The 25,993-nt window shown below is 34.9% G+C and overlaps 4 protein-coding genes across 9 annotated transcripts; 3 read left to right on the top strand and 1 right to left on the bottom strand.

Moving 5' to 3' along the window:
- Nucleotides 1–2,149: 2,149 nt before the first annotated feature.
- Nucleotides 2,150–4,262, top strand: LOC105286181. Its single transcript, XM_011350928.2, has 3 exons — nt 2,150–2,826; nt 3,007–3,117; nt 3,820–4,262. The coding sequence occupies exons 2-3, from the start codon at nt 3,030–3,032 to the stop codon at nt 4,164–4,166; spliced, it is 435 nt and encodes a 144-aa protein (XP_011349230.1). The 5' UTR covers nt 2,150–2,826; nt 3,007–3,029; the 3' UTR covers nt 4,167–4,262.
- A 569-nt stretch (nt 4,263–4,831) lies between these two features.
- LOC105286180 (protein ALP1-like) lies at nt 4,832–15,920 on the bottom strand. Of its 2 annotated transcripts, XM_026969363.1 has the most exons (6): nt 15,642–15,920; nt 14,669–14,849; nt 14,284–14,569; nt 5,690–6,237; nt 5,497–5,596; nt 4,832–5,396 (listed from the first exon to the last, which is right to left on the bottom strand). In XM_026969363.1, exons 4-6 carry the CDS (start codon nt 6,211–6,213, stop codon nt 5,070–5,072), a joined length of 951 nt encoding a protein of 316 aa, XP_026825164.1. In that variant the 5' UTR covers nt 6,214–6,237; nt 14,284–14,569; nt 14,669–14,849; nt 15,642–15,920; the 3' UTR covers nt 4,832–5,069. The 2 variants fall into 2 exon arrangements, with proteins under 2 accessions (XP_026825164.1, XP_019889476.1); XM_020033917.2 differs by lacking the exon at nt 15,642–15,920 and having other exon boundaries at nt 14,687–14,781.
- An 86-nt stretch (nt 15,921–16,006) lies between these two features.
- LOC105286178 (hypothetical protein) lies at nt 16,007–17,596 on the top strand. Its single transcript, XM_026969364.1, has 4 exons — nt 16,007–16,506; nt 16,594–16,951; nt 17,033–17,260; nt 17,342–17,596. Exons 1-2 carry the CDS (start codon nt 16,073–16,075, stop codon nt 16,757–16,759), a joined length of 600 nt encoding a protein of 199 aa, XP_026825165.1. The 5' UTR covers nt 16,007–16,072; the 3' UTR covers nt 16,760–16,951; nt 17,033–17,260; nt 17,342–17,596.
- A 3,145-nt stretch (nt 17,597–20,741) lies between these two features.
- Nucleotides 20,742–25,342, top strand: LOC105286182 (GTPase HRas). 5 transcript variants are annotated; one of them, XR_895198.3, is made up of 7 exons: nt 20,743–20,924; nt 22,317–22,504; nt 22,708–22,851; nt 22,945–23,151; nt 23,264–23,699; nt 23,826–23,888; nt 24,089–25,342. XR_895198.3 is itself a non-coding variant. In XM_011350932.3 (6 exons), exons 3-6 carry the CDS (start codon nt 22,376–22,378, stop codon nt 23,348–23,350), a joined length of 567 nt encoding a protein of 188 aa, XP_011349234.1. In that variant the 5' UTR covers nt 20,742–20,924; nt 21,617–21,719; nt 22,317–22,375; the 3' UTR covers nt 23,351–25,342. The 5 variants fall into 5 exon arrangements, 2 of the variants coding, with proteins under 2 accessions (XP_011349234.1, XP_011349231.1); XM_011350932.3 differs by adding an exon at nt 21,617–21,719 and having other exon boundaries at nt 20,742–20,924; nt 23,264–25,342; XR_895197.3 differs by having other exon boundaries at nt 23,264–23,888.
- The last annotated feature ends 651 nt before the right edge of the window (nt 25,343–25,993 follow it).

Consider the following 25,993-nt stretch of genomic DNA (forward strand, 5'->3'; position numbering starts at 1 on the left):
GTACAACTTGCCAAATTTTTATAAAACGCATTTTAAGTTTAAATTTTATGCAAATGGCAACACTGTTTCACTAGCAACTTCAGGATCCCCTTAATATAAAAATTTGGCAAGTTGTACGCACAAAATTGCACTCATCCACACTCGGGACAAAATAAAGGAATATAATGAAGCTTTTCGAAGTGACCTAAAGTCACTTACTTCTAAAAAGCGTAATCGAAGAGAACGGTTTATTCTCCTTGATTCTGTGAAGGAGAAAAAACCGTTCTCTTTTATTACGCTTCTAAAATCACTTCGAAAAGCTTCATTATATTCCTTTATTTTGTCCCGAGTGTGGATGAGTGCAATTTTGTGCGTACAACTTGCCAAATTTTTATATTAAGTATTTTTTGTGCAAATGGCACCACCATCGCGAAGAAATTCCCTGGTCACTCCAGCATCGCCTTAGGCCGGTATTCATAGTCGGATCTTATATTTAAGACCGTCTTAAGTTTGTCTGCAGATACTCCATAGCCAATGAAATGATTCATACAGCATCTGCAGATAAACTTAAGACGGTCTTAAATATAAGATACGACTATGAATACCGGCCTTAAGTTTATCTGCAGATGCTGTATGGATCATTTCCTTGGCTATGGAGTACGATTTCTTTTAATAAACACAATTATAACTAGGAATTTCTGAGCATTGTATAAAACAAGATATTGTAATTATGTAATACATGTTAATCACTTTTCTATCTATCAATTCACAGTCGCATAAACCTACAGCAACAGCAATTGTTTATTATGGGTGTTTTCCAGCAACGACACAGTGCGACACAGTGTATCATTCTATCTTTGTTGTTCGCTGGTATTGAAAGAAGATAGAATGATAGACTGTGTCGCACTGTGTCGTTGCTGGAAAACACCCTACGTATCATATATAATATATTGGCTGTGTTCGGGGAGCTCACTATCAGCGCTAAAACTCTATAGTCATGTCACGTATACTATAGATTTTCAGCGCTACATAGCGCTAATAGCGTCTCCCTGAACACAGCCATAGTGTATATATACAATTAGTATTTCTTATACCTTAAATCATTCAATAACATAGAAGGGAAACTACTGATGGAATTTCGTCTCTTCTTTTGAATAGAATTTCGCTTTTTTAAGCGAAATCGTGATCCAACAATCGTTTTAATTAGTTCATTCGGAAACAACAAACGATTCCGCATCAATTAAGCCTATTTTGAAACACAAATTGTAATTTACCGGCTATCTGTCCAACTGCACGGTGCGCAATTGAACACTAATTTGCATTGCAAGTACACACGCGTTTAATTTCACGCACTTTGACGTCACCGCGCATGCTCAGTCAGTGTGCGCTACGCCCGTAGATCGCCGGTATGACAGATTTCCTAACCCCGAAACTGTCATTTTTCAGTAGGTGATAACTTTCTTTCTAGTTGAGAGCGACGATTTTCCTTCTCGCAATCGTATTTTTTCATCAAAATAAACGATATTGCAAAGTTAGAAGAAAATCGGTGAGGAAGCCCGTCTCCTTAAGTATTACCCATAGACATAGTAAGAATAGACCGAGCGTGTTCTCAACTTGGCAGTGAATCACAGGTAGAAAAAGAAAGAAAGCAGGCGAAGGATTGCTCTCTCTCTCCTCTCTCCTCCTCTCTCTCTTTTCTCTCTCTCTCTCTCAGGAAAGAAGAGTGGGGGTAAGAGCGGAGAGTGGGGAAGACGCGAACAGAGAGAGAAAGAGATCCTCCACCTACTTTCCGTCCTTTTCTAGCTGTGCTTCGCGTTTTGCGCTTCACGCTCGGTCTATTCTTACTATGTCTATGGTATTACCAAATGTTTAAAGCATAGACTTATAGAGATAGACCGGCCTTCACGGTAGAAAGCAGCGCGGCAACATCACGGTGCAGACAATAGCCTGTGGCAGCCCTCTGACACTCTCTAATACTATTCATAGACACAGAGATATGGACTGCGCCATCCATATGTAAAAGTGGTCGTGAAAAAAGAAGGAGAAGACATGAAGACGGTCAATCTCTCTCTCTTTCTATTCAACGCTTAGAAAGAGAGAAAGATTGGCCGTCTTCACGTCCTCTCCTTCTCATTTTTCCTGACCATACGATATAGCTATGGATGGCGCAGTCCATATCTCTATGTCTATGATATTGACCTAGTTTACATCGTGCATTTGATACACGTATCAAGTACTATATTTGTACCAAATTCGTACTAAACATTTAGTACGCACGATGTAAGCATTGCCGGATCAACTTGGTATGAGCGTATGAAGTAGGAGTATCATACTAAATTGATACGCGTATCAAGTGATACAAATGACGATGTAAACGAATGAAACGCATTGTGAAGGGAATTTAGCATTAAGCATAACCTCAAAACCGGTATTATCAAACTTTGCTGTGATCTCTCTTTGAAGCAATATTACATTTAAAAATGTCTTGTAAAAAAGGATTAAATTGGCGAGAAGAAGAAACACGAACATTTTTAGAATTGTGCATAGAGAAGCAAATTATTTCATTAATGGATGGGAAAAAACACAAACATATTGACATTTTCCATTCATTAGTTGAAGATATGGAGAAAAAAGATTTTTTTAAAACGGCTGAACAGATGAAATTAAAATTAAAAAATTTAAAACTTGCCTACTATAAATGTAAAAGAGAAAATAGTGTTAGTGGTGCAGCAAAAACAACCTGTCCATTCTATGAACAATTAGATATTTTATATTGTACTCGACCAAATGTGCAAGTTCTTCATGATGCATTAGGAATCGACACTACAAATATCCAAAATGAATCGTGTAAGTGTCATAATTACATTTATATTTAAATGAAATTAATTAACTCGTTTGAAATGTTTTCTTGAATTTTATACTAGTAAATGTAGTATAAAATGCACTCAGAATCCTAGTCCTGAAACGTTCAATGCTGTGCATAATCGTTATTAAAGTAAAAAAGTAATTAATTGAATATAATTTCAGCATGTGAATATACATAGGATAGTATGAATGATAGTGAGGTGCCAGAAGAAAGTGAGTCTACTTCAACCATTAGCAACGAACCTCCTAGAAAGAAGAAACGTGGATTTGCAGGTACGTATAGGGTAATTAAATAATATTAGATATTTCTGGTCATTTAGCAGCAATTTTAATGTAAGACCAACTTTAAATATATGTATGTATACATATACTATTGATAATTCTATATATAATATATATATATATATATATATATATATACAGGGTGTCCCAGAATTGTGTATGAAGTGCTCGTGAGCGGGTAGAACACATCGAACTGAGAAGAAAAGTCCTTTACCGTTTTGAAATTTTCGCAATAGTTAACGAGTTATTAATTATTAAAAATCGCTATATTAGTCCGGCCTGTCGCCGAATGCAAGCGCGCGGCGAGATGCGATCGCCTAGAGATCGAGGTTGCTAGGCGAGCGGAGAATTGTTTATTACAAGTCGCTCTTGCCTAGTCATTGCCACTTGTAATAAACAATTTTCCGCTCGCCTAGCAACCTCGATCTCTAGGCGATCGCATCTCGCCGCGCGCTTGCATTCGGCGACAGGCCGGACTAATATAGCGATTTTTAATAATTAATAACTCGTTAACTATTGCGAAAATTTCAAAACGGCAAAGGACTTTTCTTCTCAGTTCGATGCATTCTACCCGCTCACGAGAGCTTCATACACAATTCTGGGACACCCTGTATATATACACATTCTACTTCAGTATTGTGTGATATTGATAACAGCAGATAAATAAGTATTGATGTAGTTATAACATTACAGGTAGAAAAAGCTACGAAACTATTTTAGACAGCTATACAGAGAAGATGCTACAATCACAAAAACAATGTTTATCAGATATGATTATAAAACAGAATAACATGCAGAAAGAGATAATAAAAGTTGAAATGGAAAACCAAAGATTGTGGGAGAAAGAAATAATAGAGAAGGAGCATGCATTTCAAAGAGAACAGATGCAATCTTTTTTACAAGCGATGCAAGTAATAGGATCTCAGGCCCCGCCACCAAATTGTGGGATACCACAAAATTGTTTTATTCCTCAAAATTATAGAATACCAACAAACTATCAGCTGCCACAAAATGTCAAAATTATTCTAGTATGTTTATGATGAAATTAGTCTTATCTTAAGCGAGATTTAGTCTACATTTTCTCTAGCAATACATATGCACTTATATAATATAACAATATATCTTGGTTTAACAAATGAAACAAGGAAATATTGGATCAAGTCAAATAAATACACCAAGGACGTCAACATCCACAACATCTTGTACTATTACTGAGAAGAACGATAGTTCAAAGACATGAAAATTTGTATAAGGGTACTGACAAGCAATATTATAACTAGAACTGAAACCAAAGTATATATAATATGTTATTAGTATTAAATATTTAAGTTTAATAACAGTATTAAATATGTTAAATTTTAAATGTTAAGTTACTGAAACAAAAATATTATAAATATTTTAAGTTACTGAAACAAAAGTATTATAGATGTTTTAAGTTATGGAAACAAAAGTATTATAGATGTTTTAAGTTATGGAAACAAAAGTATTATAGATGTTTTAAGTTACTGAAACAAAAGTATTATAAATGTTCTATATATTAGAGAATATTTTTATTTAGATAAAATGAGATAAAATGTTATTAAAATATAAATACGTTAAAATATTTTTAATATAAAAAATAAAATATAAAATCAAAATGTTATATAAATAAATAAAGAGAAACCTTTATTAATATTTATATTTATTATACATAAATATACATACATTTAGTAATAAATTTGAATATGAAAAAGAATAAGAACATAATAATAAAAGTTAGATGAGAATATGATCTAAGGTAATTCCAGTTTACAGTATATCAAAGAAAAGTGTTTATCTTAATAGAGTTTTTCGAAGAGGAAAGTTTGCAGCTAAGTAATCTTTTAGAGAATTTCGTATAATAGTAGAACGTACATTGTCTCGTTCACGATTTATTAGTTGTCTTGGTTGCACAAATACTCCATCTAACTCACGAACTTGTTGCAACCACTCTTCAAGAAATTTGTCTTTATTGTCTTCACAAAATTGTGCAGCACACAATACGCAACTATAACTAGAGGTACAAATTTATAGTTACAATCTAATTTTTTTTGTAACATCCTCCATCTGGCTTTCAGTCTTCCAAATGCCATTTCCACTGAAACTCTTGCGGAATTGAGGTGGACGTTAAATGATTCTTCTTTAGGTGAAACCGAACCGGAATAACTTTTTATTAACCATGGCAGAAATGGATAGGCTGGATCTCCGACTATCATGAAAGGTATTCCTTGACCGTTAACGTGTTTCTCCAACTGCAATAAAATAAATGTTTCTTTTATAGAAAAATGAATCAGTATCATATATCAATACATGTTTAGATATACCAAACATCCTTAATAAAAAGATAAAAACCTGCGGTATTATTTCTTGTGAGCGTTTGTATAATGTATTATCTTTGAAAACCATGGCGTCATGAACACTACCAGGATGCTTGGCGAAAACATTACGAAACCTGTAAATAATATTATTAATACAATTATTTGTATATATTTTCACAACAGATGTGATCTTAATATGTATATTTGCGTATTATGTCTTTCAATACCTTCCATTGTGATCAACTATTGCTTGAACATTGTAAGATGCCCATCCTTTTCTATTAACAAAATCTCTATAGCCTTCTTCTGGTACTGTAATAGGTATATGCGTTCCATCGATGCAACCAATTATTTGAGGAATATGGGATATGTTTTCAAACTGCATTGCAATATATTTAGCTTCCTCTTCGTTTGGCATATTAATATAAGCGGGAGCCATAACCGTATTAATTGCTTTTACAACTCTGTATAAGCATTTCTTCATTGTTGATTTATGTACTCCGAATACATTCCCAACTACTCTGTATTCACAACAACTAGCAAGTTTATACATAGCTATAGCAACTTGTTTTTTTACAGATACAGGCTCTCTAGCTTTTAAAAGTTGCATTTTGGGTCGTAATTCATCTTCAAGTAAATCACATAATTTTAAGAAACTCATTTTTGACATTCGGAAACTTTCGAGCCATTCCAAATCAGTATAATAATTTAGCACAATTGATTCCCAAAATTCGTAACTTCTTTTTTTCATCCATATTCTTCTGTATTGTATTGCCTGTCGTAATAAGTTGAGGAGGTATTGGACTACTTATTATTAATTTCCACATAGAAATTAAATTAAATTTTTTCTCCAAACATAACCGTAGTAGACGTTGTAATAAGGTTCGCCGCTTTGCTTTTATCAAATTCATCATACGTCTTCTTCGAGTATATTGTAAATTTTGAAACATATAAAATGTAACCACATACTTTGGCACACTATTATTATTCATATTTTCTTGTTTTAAATAAGTAATACACTTCACTTACAAAAAACTGAAACAAATTGCACTTCTAAATACCACCACTTTAGAGACAAAATTGACATGAATTTAAATTCGTATTATTTTTTCCCTTAGTACATTCGATGTAAACGCACCCGTACTAAAGCATTGGTGCGTATCAAACTTAATACGCGTACCAACGATTCGACGATGTAAACTAGGCCACTACCTATACTGAACGGTGGCAAAATAATGTCGCCGGCCACTACGTGGCGCTAGTAAGATACCTTGTCCGCTTCTATTGGGTTGTTCGGAAAGTAATTTCGTTTTTCACAAAGAGATGTCGTTAGTCGCGTTCCTCGATACTTAACCTTACTCTAAGCGGCAAATTCGTTTTATATTTTGACAACTGACATTTCAGACGTCATTTAGTATCTTATTGTGTTGCGATCTGTCAAGTAATTTTTGTTTGGCATCACATCAAACATGGAAAATCAAAGTGAGCATTTTCGTAATATTTTGCTTTTTTACTACCGAAAGGGTAAAAATGCAGTGCAAGCGAGAAAACAATTGTGTGCCGTGTACGGAGAAGATGTATTGAGTGAACGTCAGTATCAGAATTGGTTTTCGAAATTTCGTACTGGAAATTTCGATTTGAAAGATGCACCACGTTCAGGTCGGCCAATTAAAGCTGATGACGAGAAAATAATGGCTCTGGTGGATGCAAACCGTCGCATAACAACACGTGAAATTGCTGAAAAGTTAAATTTATCGAATTCGACTGTTTACGATCATTTGAAACGCCTTGGATTCGTTTCAAAGCTCGATATTTGGGTTCCACACAATTTAAAGGAAATTGACTTGATTCGACGCATTATCATCTGCGATTCATCGTTGAAACGTTAAGAAAATGAACCATTTTTGAAGCGAATCATAACTGGAGATGAAAAATTGATTGTTTATGTTGAGAAAACTAGTTTAAACTTCGCGCTAATTCTGCCCAATTGTCTCGGGAAGATTCGGGCATCAAATATCGATAAACAAATATCGGCACGATGAGACGCGTAGCGATGTATTCGGCCTTTTTTCTCACGCGACCGTTGTAGCGAGAGAACGTACTGAGCGAGCGAACAAATAAGTGGATCCACTGGCGGATGGTTACTGGCGAATAGTTTACCGATATAGAATTAAGGCGGATTTGTGCACAGATCTGAAAAACGAAAAAGGCGACTGATATCTGGAAGTCACGGAATCAATTGGATGAGTAGAAATTTTTCTTTAATTTGATTTATGAGATTCTTTGCTTGAACAAAGCATTGGCTAATGTTGTATCTTCTTTTCTTGTGACTTTGAGGTTCACACGTATATTTTCTTGCTTATTTGTATGTGATTGATATATAATTATTTGAAACTGTTTGAATGTATTGTTACATATTTCTCGTAATTATATATATATACATTTTCTTTTGTTTATTGAAATACTGAACACATTTATTTATACCTTATCTCGCACATTTGTAAAGGGAAATAATCAAATTTCAACAGGTTATGGGCCCAGGGCGTTTGTTCCTTTTGTGAATGTTAGAGATAAAATATATTACGATATAAATTATCTGGAAATTTGAATTTCTGGTGTAATAGGTAAATTTATAAATGCGCAGAAGAATGTGATGTTCGGAATAACAGGCAACGGTTCAAAAACAAACAAGTAAAGTCGAATGAAAAAAACAGTAAATAGTAGAGCTCGCGTGAAATTGCTTGCGGAGAAAGTGGCCCGGTGTAACCGGCAATATAGGGAAATTAAAATTTCGAGAGTGATCGACTGAAATACTATCGCAGAAGAGTGTCGGTAATTCCGATACGAAATAAAACGCAAAGTAAAACTCGGCAACGCGGATAAGAGCGCGAATTACGGGTTGACAAATCGAAGCTGATGGTAGCGCGGATTTTGTCGTAAAATGCTAATGTAGTAACTTGATAGTGTCATAAAATCCTCTGTAGTGACGCGCGAGTTATTTAAAAAAATTGTTGTAATACGCGGATCGTAGTAACACGTAAAATAATAAAACGGAAAAAGCTTATAAAGTAACAGAAAGAAAGGAAATATGGCGAAAAATGTAGTAGAAGACACTACGTGTGTAGAGCGTTTAGTGGACTCGGAAAATCATCAACTTTGGAAATTTCAGCTGAACATTATATTTCGATCGCTCGAGTTGTATGAGATAGTGCACAACGATACTGTTGAGATCCACCGTGATGCAGCCTGGAAGAAAAAGGACGCTACGGCACAGAAAATAATCGTAACAACAATTGAGAAAAAACCACTGATGCATATACTTAACTGTAACACGGCCAGAGAGATGTGGTCAAAAATAAATACAATCTACGAGAGAGACAATGAACAACAAAAATGCAACCTCTTGCAAACATTTTATGCACTTTCGTTTGAGAAAAACATGGACATCGCCACTTACATAAGCAAATTGAAAAATATAGCCTCAAGACTTGAAGCGCTGGAATCCAAAATAGACGAGAGCATGATAATCTCTAAAATACTTGCAACCCTACCTGCCAGCTTCAGACATTTTGCGAGTGCGTGGGAGTCGACGGCTACAAGAGAGAGGACACTAGAGAACTTGACGGCGCGCCTGATAACGGAAGAAATAAGGAATAAAGAAAGTCAGAGTGAAGAGAAGGCGGTGGCGTTTAAAACTACAAATAAGAAATGTCAAAAATGCCGTAAAGTAGGACATTTTACGAAAGACTGCAGAACGAAATCTGGAGACAAAGAAGTAAGGTGTTTCCGGTGCAATAAAACAGGACATGTAGCAAAGGACTGCAGTAATAAACAAACGAGGAATGAAAAATTCTGCAGCATCTGTAAGAAGAATAATCACATAGACAAGGATTGTTATTATAGAAAGAAGAAAGAGACTAAAGAAGACAAGTCGGATAAAGTGGCATTTATGGCAAATAAGGATTTAACATATAAATGGATAGTAGACTCGGGCTCCACGTCCAACATGACAAATGATCAAGATTATCTAAAAGATTTAAGAAAAGTGGAATCGAGGATAGGAGTAGCTAAACAAAACGAATCGATGACGGCCAAAGGAGTTGGATCAATCGAGTTCGAAGAGTGTGAGCTGAAAGAGGTGACTTACGTGCCTGAATTGAGCACAAATCTGCTTTCAGTACATGCTATCACTGAAAATGGTGGTGAAGTAGAGTTCACTAAAGATAAAGTAAAAATAAAATACGGAGACAAGGTAATCCTCGAAGGACAAAAATTAAAGAACGGTTTGTTTCAGGTAGAATTGAAACCAATAAGAAAAGAAGAGACACATCTGGCGGACGGTCAAACACACAGTGCGATGATGTGGCATCGAGTACTCGGACACATCAACAAGAAAAATCTACGAGTCATGCAAACACTTTGTCAAGGGATGAAACTGAGTTCATCGGAATTGGAAAAACTCGAAGAGGTGTGTGACATCTGTCAAAAGGCAAAGCAGACTAGGTTGACCTTCGGCAACTCAAGAGAAAAAGCCACGAGACCGCTGCAAATTATCCATACAGATGTATGCGGTCCGATAATGCCTACCACGTGGGATGGATATAGGTATTTTGTTACTTTTCTCGACGACTACACACATTATGCCATGGTATACCTGATCAAGAGTAAAGATGAAGTCTCAAGTAAAATCAAGCAATACATAAAGAGAGTGGAATCCAAGTGGAACATTAAAGCATCCAAGCTCAGATGTGACAACGGCAAGGAATACGTTAACAAAACTGTGATAACGTGGTGTGAAGATAATGGTATAGAACTAGATAGAACTGTACCTTATACGCCACAGTTAAATGGCAAGGCTGAAAGGCTAAACCGAACCTTGATGGATAAAGTAAGAGCTTTGCTGTTTGATTCAGGGCTAAGGAAAGAGATGTGGGGAGAAGCTCTATACACAGCGGTATATTTGCTGAACAGATCCCCAACGGATACGCTAAAAACCACTCCGTATGAAAAATGGGAAGAGGAAAAACCTAACGTCAAAAATCTACAACTTTTTGGATGTACGGCGTATGCAAAAGTACTGGAACCACTTCATAAATTGGATGAGAGGAGCAAAAGGTATGAATTTGTCGGATATGCACCAAATGGATATAGGTTGTGGGATGTAGAGAAACGAAGAATTAAGATAGTACGAGACGTAAAATTTACAAGCGGTACAGCGAATAAAAATAAATCATTATACAGATTGAAATGGAAAGACTTAAATGAAAACGAAGACTCAGAGGGAAGCGAAGAAGAAGCAAATGTAGAAGAAGTTGAAGACCAAATTGAAGAAGAAAAAGATTTTGTCGACGCAGAAGATAGAGAAAACCAAGAAAGAGCTGTACAAGAAGACATTGATCACGATAACGAACGTTTAAGACGATCAAGCAGGAAGAAGAAGCAACCAGACAGATACACAGACTATGTTCTACTAACATACAAGGAAGCCGTAACAGGATGTAACAGACTAAAATGGCAACAAGCAATTCAAGAAGAAATGGAATCGCTGAGAAAGAACAATACATGGGACACTGTAGATTCTGAGAAGGTAGACAACAGACCTCTACACAGCAAATGGTTATTCAAAGTTAAATCAGACGGACGCTATAAAGCGAGATTGGTGGTCAAAGGCTGTGAACAAAATCAGCATATAGACTACCTGGAAACATTCAGCCCCGTAATAGGAATGACAGCATTGAGAAGCCTTTTTGCTGTAGGATCCATGAAAAATTACATAATAAAAGCATTTGATATCAAGACAGCGTTCTTGTACGGTGAGTTGAGAGAGAACATTTATATGTACCCACCAGAAGGATACAAATGCAAAAATAAAGTATTTAAACTAAATAAAGCGCTATACGGCCTCAAGCAAGCACCGCTTAGATGGAACATCAGATTTACAAAGTTTCTGGAGGAGAAAGGATTTCGACCGATGCATAACGAACAATGTCTGTTCAAGAAAACAGATAGTGAACTAATCATAGGCGTATATGTCGACGATGGGATCATAATAGGAAATGACATTGAAGAAATTAATGCAATGATAAAGATGTTGAAGCAGGAATTTGAAATAACAATAATACACGAGATGAAAACTTTTGTAGGATTCGAAATTGCAAGGAGCTGCGATGGAATTAAAATAACGCAAAAAGATTATATTGAAAAGATACTTGAATACTGTCAGATGAGCCAGTCCAAACCAACAAGAATACCAATAAGTCAGGCTGAACAAACAAAAACCATACCTAAAAACCCTTATCCATACAGAGAAACAATTGGCAGCCTGTTGTATTTATCAACGAGGACACGACCGGATATTGCATATAGTGTAAACTATTGCAGCAGATATGTGGAGGAACCTACTCAAGAACGAATAAGAGATGTGAAGAACATACTCAAGTACCTGAATGGAAATAGACAACGAGGGATTGAATATAAGAGAAATGGAAATCTGAACTTACTGGAAGCATACAGCGACGCCGATTTTGCCGGAGATACGGAAACCAGAAAAAGTACCACTGGATACGTGATCTTTTATGCAAACGGAGCTATCAGTTGGGGCTCAAGAAAACAGTCGTTAATTGCACTGTCAAGTACTGAAGCTGAGTATATAGCAGCAGCGGAATGCTGTAAAGAATTAGTTTACTTAAAGTCTTTATTGGAAGAACTATTATCAGAAACAATAAGCATTGAATTAAATGTAGATAATCAAAGTGCGATTGCCTTGATGAAAAATGGAGTAGTGAATAAACGCTCTAAACACATTGATGTCAAATTCAGATATGTACACGAATTAGTTAAAGATGGTATTGTAAAACTGAAATATTGTCCAACAAACGATCAACTAGCGGACGTGTTTACCAAACCATTAAATGTAACAAAGTTTGAAAAGTTTAGAGATCAACTGCTGACAATGTAGTGCAGAATTAAGGAGAGGTGTTGAGAAAACTAGTTTAAACTTCGCGCTAATTCTGCCCAATTGTCTCGGGAAGATTCGGGCATCAAATATCGATAAACAAATATCGGCACGATGAGACGCGTAGCGATGTATTCGGCCTTTTTTCTCACGCGACCGTTGTAGCGAGCGAACGTACTGAGCGAGCGAACAAATAAGTGGATCCACTGGCGGATGGTTACTGGCGAATAGTTTACCGATATAGAATTAAGGCGGATTTGTGCACAGATTTGAAAAACGAAAAAGGCGACTGATATCTGGAAGTCACGGAATCAATTGGATGAGTAGAAATTTTTCTTTAATTTGATTTATGAGATTCTTTGCTTGAACAAAGCATTGGCTAATGTTGTATCTTCTTTTCTTGTGACTTTGAGGTTCACACGTATATTTTCTTGCTTATTTGTATGTGATTGATATATAATTATTTGAAACTGTTTGAATGTATTGTTACATATTTCTCGTAATTATATATATATACATTTTCTTTTGTTTATTGAAATACTGAACACATTTATTTATACCTTATCTCGCACATTTGTAAAGGGAAATAATCAAATTTCAACAGTTTACAACAATGTTGAGCGAAAACGATCATGGTCCAGGCAAGATGAACCTGCTCAATCGACATCCAAGGCAGATATTCATCAAAAGAAGATCATGCTTTCTGTATGGTGGGATTGGAAGGGAATCGTATTTTTCGAGCTACTACCAAGCAACCAGAAGATTAATTCGAAAGTGTATTGGCGTCAGCTGGATGAATTGGATGCTGCCATCAAGCAGAAGCGATCAGAATTGGCGAATAGGAAAGGTGTCGTATTCCATCACGACAATGCCAGACCACACACAAGTTTAGTCACTCGCCAGAAGCTTTTACAGCTTGGATAGGATGTGCTACCACACTCACCATACTCTTCTGATCTGGCACCATCCGATTACCATTTGTTCCAGTCTCTACAAAATTCTTTGAACAATGTAAACTTCGATTCAAATGAAGGCGTCAAAAATCACTTGCTTCAATTTTTTGTCAATAAGGAGAAGGACTTCTATGAGCGTGGAATCTTAAAGTTGCCAGAAAGATGGCGAAAGGTAGTGGAACAAAATGGCCAATACATCACTGAATAAAATTTATTCTAAATATGAAAAAACCGCCTTTCATTTTTCCTTGAAAAAACGAAATAACTTTCCGAACAACCCAATATATTGCAACCATGGTCTGATTGTGAGTCGTCCGAGTCCGTGAAGAGTAGTGAGTAGTGAGAGTGAAGTAGTTTTCTGAGCAATTCGTTTATGAAATACAGTGAAACATAGTTGTGGAACAATTGTACAATTGATTTCATATTTTCGTGTGAAAAGTGAATGTGTCAAATATGCGCTGCATCGTGCCAGGGTGTACGTCAGGTTATAAGAGTAATTATGAAAAGGTGCACTTTTTTAACGTTCCAAAAGATGAAGAAAGACAAAAGGTCTGGCAAATCGCAATTAAACGTCCCGATTTGGTGCTGAAATGTACGCAAGGAGTTTGTGAATATCATTTTAAAAAAGATGATATTCTTCGAAAAAGAAAACTGTTAGGACCTGAGACAAGCGTTTTATATAAGCCTTCACCTAGCGCAGCCGGGTCTATAGCCGCCAGGGCTCTAATTTTAACTTTAGGTTGAGCGCCAACTAATTTTTATAAAATCAGTAAAAGATAAGGTATTTGTCTAACGGTAGCTCAGGGAGGGATACATGGTTGGGATGACCCTTGAATATGATACTTCGCAATAAGATGTAATGAACAGATTTGATTTTATATTTCAAGCAAAGAAAAATGAGTTTTATAGTTACCGATTGTGTGTGAAAAACGTCTCTCTCTCCAGTTTAATACAGTGCATTGTTCGGTTGGTCACTTGTGATAATCGTCTCCTGTAGTCAATCGTGAACTGCGATCCGACTACTTTTGGGGGCCCTTCTCACTTCGTGCGCACTATGTCACGGTTAGATCTCGAGTGAGTCTCGATTTTCTCGTTTTGCGCGACGGGCAGCGTCAGGCCCGTAACAACAATCCGCGCGTGTGTGTGGGCCTTCTCGGAGTCTCGATATTTAATTTAAGATCTCCCAACGAGTCGGATCACTTCGGCGTTGAGGGGGAACAAATTTATTAATTTATATTATACTGTTACAGACCCGATGGAATTGTGCTTGGTGTGGTAAGTAAAGAATATTGTCCTACATATATTGTGGCTCATACTTTCATCTTAAACATTGAGAATGTTTATCCATTGTTCCAGTCAGCTTATAAAATTGCTCGATTAAAAAAGGAGCCATTCCATCTCAGTTTCCATGGACGGAAAATATCATGGAAAATGAGCAAATTGTAGTTGATTCGCAGACACCATCGACAAGCAGTCATTCTACGAATAAATTCATTGATACTCCATTAATAAAACAAACAGATATTTTGGAACATGTGAACACAGAGCCAGCAACGGAATTTAAATTTACTGATGTAATAGAACGTCAAATATGCTTGCCAAAATTGTGGGTTGTACAGTCATATACAAACGCTGTTACCTTTTACACTTCATCATACATTGAAACTGGTGATGTAGAGCATACTGTTACAATAAAGGAGGTAGTATTGTGTGATGACATGACACTTCGAATTAATATCATCGGACAACGAGTACAGTTAAGTACAGTAAATGTCCCTGAGACTCCGATTAGCAATCTCGAAGCCTTGCAAGATGTGTTGTTCACCATAGATGGATTAAACATATGCTCTGGCTCATGCACTTTAAAGGAAGAGTCTCAAACTACAGTTCAAAGTAAGGTGGCACGAAAAGATGACAGTGGAACATGGAGACATATTAAATGCCAACTAATATTGCTCGATTCCATACAGTATAAATTTGTTATATACATTTTATATACAATACTTAAAATAAATTGTTATTTGCAATAATATGACTACTTCCTTTATTATCCCTCTCACTAGAGCTTGGTTTTCACCTTTGTGAGTATTCAACGAATTTTATAAATCATGATTCATGAATACACTTTTATTAACTTATTATATCATGCTAGGAAAGAACGGGTTAATGTACTTACATATTCTCATGAAACATGAAAATGCGATATACATTAAGGTATAGATTAAGCTATACATTAAATTATACACTTTACAGATATGCAATATTACTGACCTCCGGGAAGTTAGCCGGGCAACTTTTACTTTTTTAATTTTTGACTTTACGAATCGTTTGTTGGTCGTTTGTTGGTCATTGTTGGCCTAATTAAAAGGTTTGTTGGCTAATACTTTTTTTTTTTTAAATAAAAGAAAATTGTGTGGAAAGTTAGCCGGACGAAACTTATTTTTTTACCATTTGCGGCTTAATCGATGCGCAATCGTTTGTTGGTCACAAATAAACTAATTAAAACGTTTGTTGGTTTATCTGTCTTGAAAAAAAAATAAAAAACTTATATGCACTCCCGACTCCGTGAAACGGTGGCGTCATCTGCGCAGATCAGATGCGCAGCCGTATGTAGCACATCTTTATCTTTGTACGTCTATGATGCAATTTTTACATTGCTTTTTATTGATCCCTTTGAGGACTGTAAATACTCAAAAGTTATTATGCTTGTGAAGTGTGAACCCCAAGTGCAAACAGATCTCACGGTTGTATCATACAGAATTGATGCTCTCGACAACATCGCAAATGTTGTAAGAAAAACCTTGGCCACGGAACCAAGTATAAAAAATACGACGAAATGCACGAGCTGCAAGGGCAGGACGTATCCAACTGTAGTATTAGAGCCAAATCATAAAATTATTGGAAAAGAAGGCTTTAGATCTCTGGAGAAATCTTTGTTCTTTCGATCGCCAAGTTATCACATACGTTGTAAAGATCCATGCTTGGGAAAGTATACGTTGTTTAAGGAGCCAGGAATTTACATTTTCATCGAGCTCGATATACGCCCGAATCTTCAAAGTAACAGTTTGAGCTGTATGCTGGATCGAATGCCGACAACACTCGGTCTTCAATGCGACGAAAATACAATCGAATACAGGTAAGCACAAAAACTTTTTTTATTTGCAGATACATATACAGATATATTTTTTAAATGTATAAAAACTGGATTAATTACTATTTTAAGGTTAATCGGAGTAATAGACTACACATCGAGGCACTACATTGCATACTGTTTGCGTTCCAATGGATTTTGGCAGATGTACGACGATTTGCGAAAAGAGATTAACAAGTGTGGTTCTAAAACTATAATAACTCCACATCTTGTAGTATATGTACAAAAATCAGTTTAAAGATGGAAAACCAACTGAAACTGACAAACTGCCAGAAAATAGCACGTATTACGTCGTGTTGGAAGGTAGTGTCCTTGAAATTTTCAAACAATCTGGAGAATATGAAATATCACTATTCACAGACTTTATAGACGAATATGAAAGAACTTTTTTTCATTGGAGAGACCATGATACAACCACCTACGACTGAAGGTAGTGTTTAGATGTCCTTGTAAATATTTTTCTTTTCTGTACAATATAATAATAATAATGATAATTATTTCTTTACAACAGTTTACCAGAACGAGAAATAAAGATCCTAGTATGGGTATTTGGTATAAAACTTTTTGACGGAGGCCACAAAAGAGGCAAAGTTAGATGCTTTTAATTTTTATATTATTGAAACTTTTCTTAGCAATGGCAATGGCAAACCGTATAAAATGGATGATATAGAAAGGAGAGTATTTAAATATTATGATAAACTAGGAACAAGGAACAATGTTGTCAAAAAAGTCTATAAAGGTTTGTTGCAGACTTGGAATATCTGACAGGTAACAATAAAATTGGAAAAAGAGCTAATGAAAAGAATTGCTTGAATTACAGAAATAATTATAAGAAGCCAAATTCTCTTGAATCTCAAAATGGGATCGTAAAGAAAGACAGTGAAAACTGTGGAAGTCCAAACTATAAGGAGGTTAATAAGGAATCAAATATTGATATGAGAATGTACATTACCAACAAATTTTATGAAATGGAGAAAAGATTGAGGAAAAGAAACAAAATGGAAGCTAATACCAATCAGAAACTGGATACTATCTTGAGTAAACTTGAAACACAGCTAAATTAAAAATATAAAAATGTCTCTGATTAAACTTTTATTTCAAGTGGACGAGACACAACAGAATAACAGAATTATGATATAAAAGCAATATGTATATCTATTGATTATTTAGTAAGATTTGTAACATGTTATATATGACAAGTTCGTCTTAGTGTGATGATATTGATTTATATGATAAAAAAGTACAGTAATTTTAAGAAGATACAAAGTTCATTTTTTATTTTTGTATATTTTTTAGATTATAATTCTCAAGTATATATGGACATTCATACATTTTATTTATTACCATATTTAAATCTTGTATCCAAAGCATTGCACAACTTCACAAGTTAACATTCGAACATTTTTAACTTATATATTATCAATTCAATTTGCCTCAAAATATTGAGTTAGTCAAAACATTGTGTTCGATTTTCAATATTCATGATGATGCCACATGTAATACACAGGCAACGATATTGATAATGTCTACTTCATAGAAAATGACTAATCATAAATAATGATTATATGAAAAAGTGATTACTTGATTGATGAATAGTTTGCTTTTATTGAGTGCAGTAAAATTTGACGCAAAAATCGAACTTTTTGACTGACTCTATATTTATATGATTATAATAATCTGCATAAAATATTACTTCAAAAATATATATGTATATGTGATAGTATGTTAAACTGATAGGTTATGAGCGAAGTTGTTTTAAATGATTATAAAATACTGTAAACAAAAATCTAAAACGTGAAACGATTATTTTAAAATCATTATTTCTACATTTAATGTATTTAAGCTTTAAAGTATAATATTATAGACGTTGTTGAAGTAGTACGTAACAAACAAGAAAGTACGAAAGATATGCAATAATTATATGAATTAAGAAAAATGTGATAAGCAGTAATTCAATGAAACGACAGCCTCTTAATCTGTTTGGTCCTCCTTAGGAGGATTCCAAGAATGCAGTTGTTTCCACTACAATCTTATCATGCCGTCCCAGCCTCTTCTGCTGTATTTTATATATTTTGGAGGTGTCCTCGGATGTTCTTGTGTACGTTTCTTTCTGAAATAAAAGTCGATAAATAAATCAATGGTATTCCACCTTAAACACAAGTGATCTACAGAATCCTGAACACTTACTTAGGTACCAACTCGATGTATCTGTCATACCCAATAGTATTCTTTCCATAATCTCTTTCTGCTTGCGTGTCAATACAACTGAATCCGTTTCACGCTCTATATGCTTTTTATCATTATCTGAAGAGTTTCTGGAGCTTGAGTCAATGGAATAACTTCTGTAACGAGAAATCTTGAAAACATCGTTGTGATTCTCACTATTCTGCCTCGTTCGCCTATGCCATGTATGCGATTCTTCTAACTAGTTCTTTACATTGTCTCTATACTCTATACGCATAATGTTACTTGTGATCTGTATCATTACCTTCTGTCCAATCAACATTGTCACTTTCTGCTTTTGAATTTGCATTATTCACAGGAACCTCAGTTTCAGTTGGTTTTCCATCTTTAAACTGATTTTTGTACATATACTACAAGATGTGGAGTTATTATAGTTTTAGAACCACACTTGTTAATCTCTTTTCGCAAATCGTCGTACATCTGCCAAAATCCATTGGAACGCAAACAGTATGCAATGTAGTGCCTCGATGTGTAGTCTATTACTCCGATTAACCTTAAAATAGTAATTAATCCAGTTTTTATACATTTAAAAAATATATCTGTATATGTATCTGCAAATAAAAAAAGTTTTTGTGCTTACCTGTATTCGATTGTATTTTCGTCGCATTGAAGACCGAGTGTTGTCGGCATTCGATCCAGCATACAGCTCAAACTGTTACTTTGAAGATTCGGGCGTATATCGAGCTCGATGAAAATGTAAATTCCTGGCTCCTTAAACAACGTATACTTTCCCAAGCATGGATCTTTACAACGTATGTGATAACTTGGCGATCGAAAGAACAAAGATTTCTCCAGAGATCTAAAGCCTTCTTTTCCAATAATTTTATGATTTGGCTCTAATACTACAGTTGGATACGTCCTGCCCTTGCAGCTCGTGCATTTCGTCGTATTTTTTATACTTGGTTCCGTGGCCAAGGTTTTTCTTACAACATTTGCGATGTTGTCGAGAGCATCAATTCTGTATGATACAACCGTGAGATCTGTTTGCACTTGGGGTTCACACTTCACAAGCATAATAACTTTTGAGTATTTACAGTCCTCAAAGGGATCAATAAAAAGCAATGTAAAAATTGCATCATAGACGTACAAAGATAAAGATGTGCTACATACGGCTGCGCATCTGATCTGCGCAGATGACGCCACCGTTTCACGGAGTCGGGAGTGCATATAAGTTTTTTATTTTTTTTTCAAGACAGATAAACCAACAAACGTTTTAATTAGTTTATTTGTGACCAACAAACGATTGCGCATCGATTAAGCCGCAAATGGTAAAAAAATAAGTTTCGTCCGGCTAACTTTCCACACAATTTTCTTTTATTTAAAAAAAAAAAAGTATTAGCCAACAAACCTTTTAATTAGGCCAACAATGACCAACAAACGACCAACAAACGATTCGTAAAGTCAAAAATTAAAAAAGTAAAAGTTGCCCGGCTAACTTCCCGGAGGTATATTACTGTTTTAAGGACAGAATGATTGTATTTAAATTGTGTACTCTCGCTAGATTGCTGTCGAGTAAATACAAACGATGCAAATTGTTAATGGGTATTATATTCTACAGGAGTATTATTATATTACTGAACGCAATCTATCGTTTAATCTATTTTTATTTCCAGTATTTTGACATGCACACATTAATGTTTGCATACATTAGGGTAAGTTTAAGTAAAGCCGACCAAGGTATCCTACTAGCGCCGCGTGGTGGCCGGCGACATTATGTAGTCAGCTATAAACTAGATATGCCCTGTCCTTATATATAAGTCCGTGGCCTGTGGAGTAGACCCCTCCTTCTCGCACCAGCGCTAAAAGAGAAGGAAGGATCTACTCCACAGGCTATTGTCTGCACCGTGATGTTGCCGCGCTGCTTTCTACCGTGAGGGCCGGTCTATCTCTATAAGTCTATGGTTTAAAGTCGAAGTTGTCCGGCTAACTTTATTGAGGTTATATATTATACGTCTATGGTCGACAGGTCGACACCTTCTCGGACATTTCCGTACCATCCGGGGGAGCTAGCGACATTGGTAACACTGACGATGCTCCTTTCCAGATGGTATCTCCGGTGACTAATTCGCGCATTCGCGGACAGTACTGGATAGTGCGGATTACGGCGAGTAGTGTTTCAACGTTTCGGGTGCAGTGCGTGAGATGATCTTTGAGTTACGGTAAGTACGCGGACACGTCGTTCGCGTCGTCGAAAATCACTCCACCTTTGCTCTCCTCCCTCAACCGTCCTGTAACGTGCACTGTTTACTGCGAGGCGTAATGTAAGGAGCGTAGCACATCGATGATGACTCGTCGGAGTCCTCTCGCGAGAACACTGATTCACTGAATAATTATCCGCTCGCGCTCGGCAACGACGATCATTTGACTCGTTGACGAAAATGCGTGTGAAGCCGTGATTACGATCAGTTCTATTGGGTTCAGCTGCACGCGAGCGTGCGGTTCGCATAGTATTTAGACCTGGATGAGACGCACACAATAACCGTTTATTTATGTCATTCTTTCCGATTGCTCGAAACACGGCTGACGACGCACGGTGCGTCCGATCTTTGAAATTGCGAGTGATCAAGTTGTTTTAGTGGTATGGTGAATAGTACGCGCGTCTCATCTCTGTTGTCTCCATTAAACGTGTCTAATAATTGCGAGTGATTAATGTGTCATGAGTGATATCAGGGATTATACAATGGTTGTATTTTTGACAGGAGATAGCGTCACCTAATATTTTTGACAGTTTGAAGACTGTTTTTCTTTAACAAGAGGGTCTCCTATTTGTTTTCTTCTTAACATCATACTTGTTCATGCTTCACAAACGTTGTACTCATTCTTGTATCTTATTGTATTCTTAATACACTAGGAACTTGACATTCCTTTAGCCAACATCAAAAAGGAACGGATCAACTTGATAAAAGTTTAGCACAGAATCACACAGCGGGTACAAAGCTGCTCTTTTTGTAAATGCAAGTAAAAAATTGCCAATTTCAATTTTACAACCATACAGCAGATTATATTTAGGTCTTTAGGAAATAATGTAATCATTTTTGTAACAGTCTGATTCTTTTTTCTTAATAACAGATTTTATTGTTTGAATTAACAATCCAAAAATGATTATTTCTTTTAACATTAAATGTACAAGTTAAGAAATAAGAAATTTAATTAATATGCTCTGTGCTTTGCTGCTTTTTGTTCATGCCATGTAAACCATTAATGATTCATACAACGGAACATACTATAAAGTTTCTATTCTGCAGAATTTATAATATATATAATATATGATAATATATTTATAATATATGATGTACAAGTATACCTCTGTTAGCAATTCTCATGATTAAATGCTCCAAACTTATACAATCAATTCATTATGAAATTCATAAGCCATTGGTAACTCATGAGACACAAAATGGGTTAAAATAATGTTACATAATTAATTAGTTAAACACTTTGATAAGATTCATAGAAATGTAATTAATCTTTTTGATAAGATTTCCATTATATATTGTATATTGTATTATTTCTTATCACTTATCCTTATCATTATCTCTTATGATTTGCAGATAATTGAGGAATCCAGGGAGAGAAATAGTAATAAGTATAATTTATAAAAAACTACATCATGACAGAATACAAGCTTGTAGTAGTTGGAGCTGGAGGCGTTGGAAAATCAGCACTTACCATTCAGCTAATACAAAATCACTTTGTTGACGAATATGATCCTACTATAGAAGATTCGTATAGAAAACAAGTAAGTGTGCACTTTGTTTTTTTTATGGCTTCATAGTAGCTTACATCTCGTTTTATTCAAGTGTTATTATCGATATTAAATCCAGTCGCCTTTAGTTCAGAATATTTTTACGATAGAAAGTTTAAGCATTTAAAAACTTCAATATTGCATAACGTAATGTTGTTGAACTCGACACCGAGTATATTAATACGTTATGAAAACAGGTTGTGATCGATGGAGAAACGTGCCTTCTAGATATATTAGACACAGCGGGACAAGAGGAATACAGTGCAATGAGAGATCAGTATATGAGAACAGGAGAAGGATTCTTATTAGTGTTTGCCGTAAATTCGGCTAAAAGTTTTGAAGTAAGTTTTGAAGTAACGTGGCATCACGATTTAGTAAACGATATAGTTAGTTGACATTCTGTAAATAACTACGCCGCACGTTCAATGTTACAGGATATAGGAACATATAGGGAACAAATAAAACGAGTAAAAGATGCGGAAGAAGTACCAATGGTATTAGTCGGAAATAAGTGCGATCTTCAGCAGTCCTGGGCGGTGAACATGACTCAAGCGAGAGAAATTGCGCGACAGTATGGTGTGCCATTTGTAGAAACTTCGGCGAAAACGAGGATGGGTGTAGACGATGCCTTTTATACTTTGGTGAGTAAACAGTGAGTGTAAAAGTGAATGTAAAAGTCCTTCGAATAAAAGTAAAAGTTTCGATTGATGTAACAAACAATAATAAATAAGGTTGCGTCGCACGTCGTTTCAGGTCAGAGAAATACGGAAAGATAAAGAACGCACGGGTAAACCGCCCGGCAGTTCCGGAGGCAAGAAACGTCGATGCTATATTTTATAAATCCGTGGATAACACCAATATACTTTCACTCGACTATTACAATGTAGAAATAGTGAATATGAAAAGCCTTACATTATGTTCACAGTACACAAATATTTGCAGCTTACTCTATATAGATACTAATTGTAAAAAACAGATTGCAGCACAATTTTTTCTATTGAGAATCATTGAGAAGGAAGAACAAATTACCTAATAGTACTGTACGATATTACATACATTTTTACTAACGGGCTTATGTTTTTCACATAAGACATATTTATCAGGCAATTCGTAATATTCCATTCGAATGAAGTGTCTTAACCCTTGATTGAACGAAATGACGATACTACTAATTCTCTTTGTTACATACGTATGTTGACGTAAAAAGACAAAATTTTTATATATGTGCTTATATAATTCGCAAATATAGCATATTTTACACACGCTGATATTCATATCGGTCAGCGTTATAATATATCCTGTTATTTCTATGCAGGTGAATATAAGTGGTTCATTGCAGAACAAACAGGCCAATGATAAAACGTAAAACGTATCACGCGTACGTATTATAAATTTACTTTTAACTCATAACTCATACATTTAGTTGATATGTATTCATCACTATTAATCACTCGTCGCACTAATGGATTTTAATCAAGCAGCAATTATAATATATCGGTAAAATAAAATCTAATCGACGTACGAGTTGTTTTCTAACGACTTGTTATGAATTAAGTTTTGATCATTATCATTTTACAGCCAATACGCCAAGCAAATGAGACTATCGTTCGAAACAAAGTATAAAAGCACCGAGTCATGAAGAAAATATCACAAACTTAATTCATTATGTGCTGTGATTAAATATTCTTAAGTACATCAGATTAGTTAAGTGTTACTGTGATTAAGCCTGCAATTCTTTTCTTTAACTAAGAATTTATTTAGTAATTGTAGGAGAATGCACAAACATAAGATCCTACTTAAGGAACATGAATTGTTTTTCATACGATTTCCAAGTAAATATGGATCAAATAACGAGTATTGTATATCCTCGTCAAAATAAAATTCGCGCACATGCCGATTGTTAAATTTCGAGAGGAGAATATCGCTTTCTTGTATTAATTTCTCATATTTTATCTATATATATTATTAACCAAAGGCTTAATATCCAATTAATCACGTACATTTTAAAAACGTATAATTCTAGAAATAATGGGATTTATTGCAAGAAAGCTATATTCCTGCTAGTGTATGCCTATAAATTTACTTTACAGTTTAGCAATATATGTATGTATACTTAAAACTGCTATTTTCCTAAACTTTAAGGAGAACCGTAAGATAGCCACGCTGCTTTAATTGAAACAGTGGAACAAACTTGCGTTTCTGCTTTTAAGTAATAAAAAAATTTGCTAATTAATTCACCATGATATAACGTACACACGTACACACCATAGGTAATAGAGTAAATGTATATTAACCGTGATTTATTGCGATATACTCCTAGTTTAATCGATAAAATTATTATAAACTACCAGCATAAGTACAGTACTCAAGTTGATTGAGTATTTTTTTCCGACAATAAAATAATTTCGATACAATGAATTTATTCTTCAATCAATATACAAGGTTGACTAGATTATATAATATGTTCAAGAAACAATCAAGGGTTAAATCCTTCACTAAACGATGCAATTGATAAAACTTCCATATTTTCATATGCGCGTGTAACATGTAATATTTTTAATATTGTTTTCAGGTAATGAAAAACAATTTCTGTATCCGTAAACATATAGCATGCAGAACATATAGATATCATTACATAATTTAACACTACATAATGAAATTGTATATAAAATTTGTTATATGCATTCACTCGTTGAATGCTTGCCTAGAAAATCGTTACGACTCATCCATGCGATTTACTTTTATAACATTAATTAAAATCTTTATAACTTCCTTGTAACGATATTTCATCATTAATACGAATCCTTAGAAATAAACCATTCATGAATAGTACCATTCAACGATATTCATGTTCCAACTACTGTAACCTCGGAGAAATTTCCAGAATTTTATGTAAAATTCGATTTCTTATCATGAGTCATGTCTTAAATCTGTTAAAATTTTTTAAACGTATTAATTACATATACAATATATAAACTTACATTTAATATATTTTATTATATCCTATTATATAATATCAAACTGTTTACATGTATAAATAAAATTATATCTGTTCTTTTTGAAATATACTAATATTAATAACAAAGCTGATTTTATTGACCTTAATTATAAATATCTTGGTACACTACTTATTCATAAGAGACAAGGTGCCACTATTATAAAAAAAACACAGATATTTTCGATTAAAGTTGCATTTATTTTCGAGCACCTAAGTAAATATAAAATCGTAATACGCGTGCGCGCGCACACACGCCTGTATGATTCTGTATGTATCTATATCACTGTCATGTTACTGTTTTATATATATATATATATATATGTATGTATGTATGTATGTATGTATGTATGTATGTATGTATGTATGTATGTATGTATGTATGTATGTATGTATGTATGTATGTATGTATGTATGTATGTATGTATGTATGTATGTATGTATGTACACACACATATACATACATACATACATGTATACATATATAC

Source organism: Ooceraea biroi, chromosome 4, assembly GCF_003672135.1.
Source record: "Ooceraea biroi isolate clonal line C1 chromosome 4, Obir_v5.4, whole genome shotgun sequence".
NCBI classification, from domain to species: domain Eukaryota; kingdom Metazoa; phylum Arthropoda; class Insecta; order Hymenoptera; family Formicidae; genus Ooceraea; species Ooceraea biroi.

What these genes read in the sequence shown, in the direction of transcription:
- LOC105286181 (XM_011350928.2), top strand. Translation starts at nt 3,030, where the DNA reads ATGAATGATAGTGAGGTGCCAGAAGAAAGTGAGTCTACTTCAACCATT. An exon ending in GAAGAAACGTGGATTTGCAG is followed by an intron (nt 3,118 to 3,819) that starts GTACGTATAGGG and finishes ATAACATTACAG; the next exon opens with GTAGAAAAAGCTACGAAACT.
- LOC105286180 (XM_026969363.1), bottom strand. Translation starts at nt 6,213, where the DNA reads ATGAAAAAAAGAAGTTACGAATTTTGGGAATCAATTGTGCTAAATTAT. An exon ending in ATAGTTGATCACAATGGAAG is followed by an intron (nt 5,597 to 5,689) that starts GTATTGAAAGAC and finishes TATTATTTACAG; the next exon opens with GTTTCGTAATGTTTTCGCCA. An exon ending in CACAAGAAATAATACCGCAG is followed by an intron (nt 5,397 to 5,496) that starts GTTTTTATCTTT and finishes ATTTTATTGCAG; the next exon opens with TTGGAGAAACACGTTAACGG.
- LOC105286178 (XM_026969364.1), top strand. Translation starts at nt 16,073, where the DNA reads ATGCTTGTGAAGTGTGAACCCCAAGTGCAAACAGATCTCACGGTTGTA. An exon ending in GAAAATACAATCGAATACAG is followed by an intron (nt 16,507 to 16,593) that starts GTAAGCACAAAA and finishes TACTATTTTAAG; the next exon opens with GTTAATCGGAGTAATAGACT.
- LOC105286182 (XM_011350932.3), top strand. Translation starts at nt 22,376, where the DNA reads ATGACAGAATACAAGCTTGTAGTAGTTGGAGCTGGAGGCGTTGGAAAA. An exon ending in AAGATTCGTATAGAAAACAA is followed by an intron (nt 22,505 to 22,707) that starts GTAAGTGTGCAC and finishes TTATGAAAACAG; the next exon opens with GTTGTGATCGATGGAGAAAC. An exon ending in ATTCGGCTAAAAGTTTTGAA is followed by an intron (nt 22,852 to 22,944) that starts GTAAGTTTTGAA and finishes TCAATGTTACAG; the next exon opens with GATATAGGAACATATAGGGA.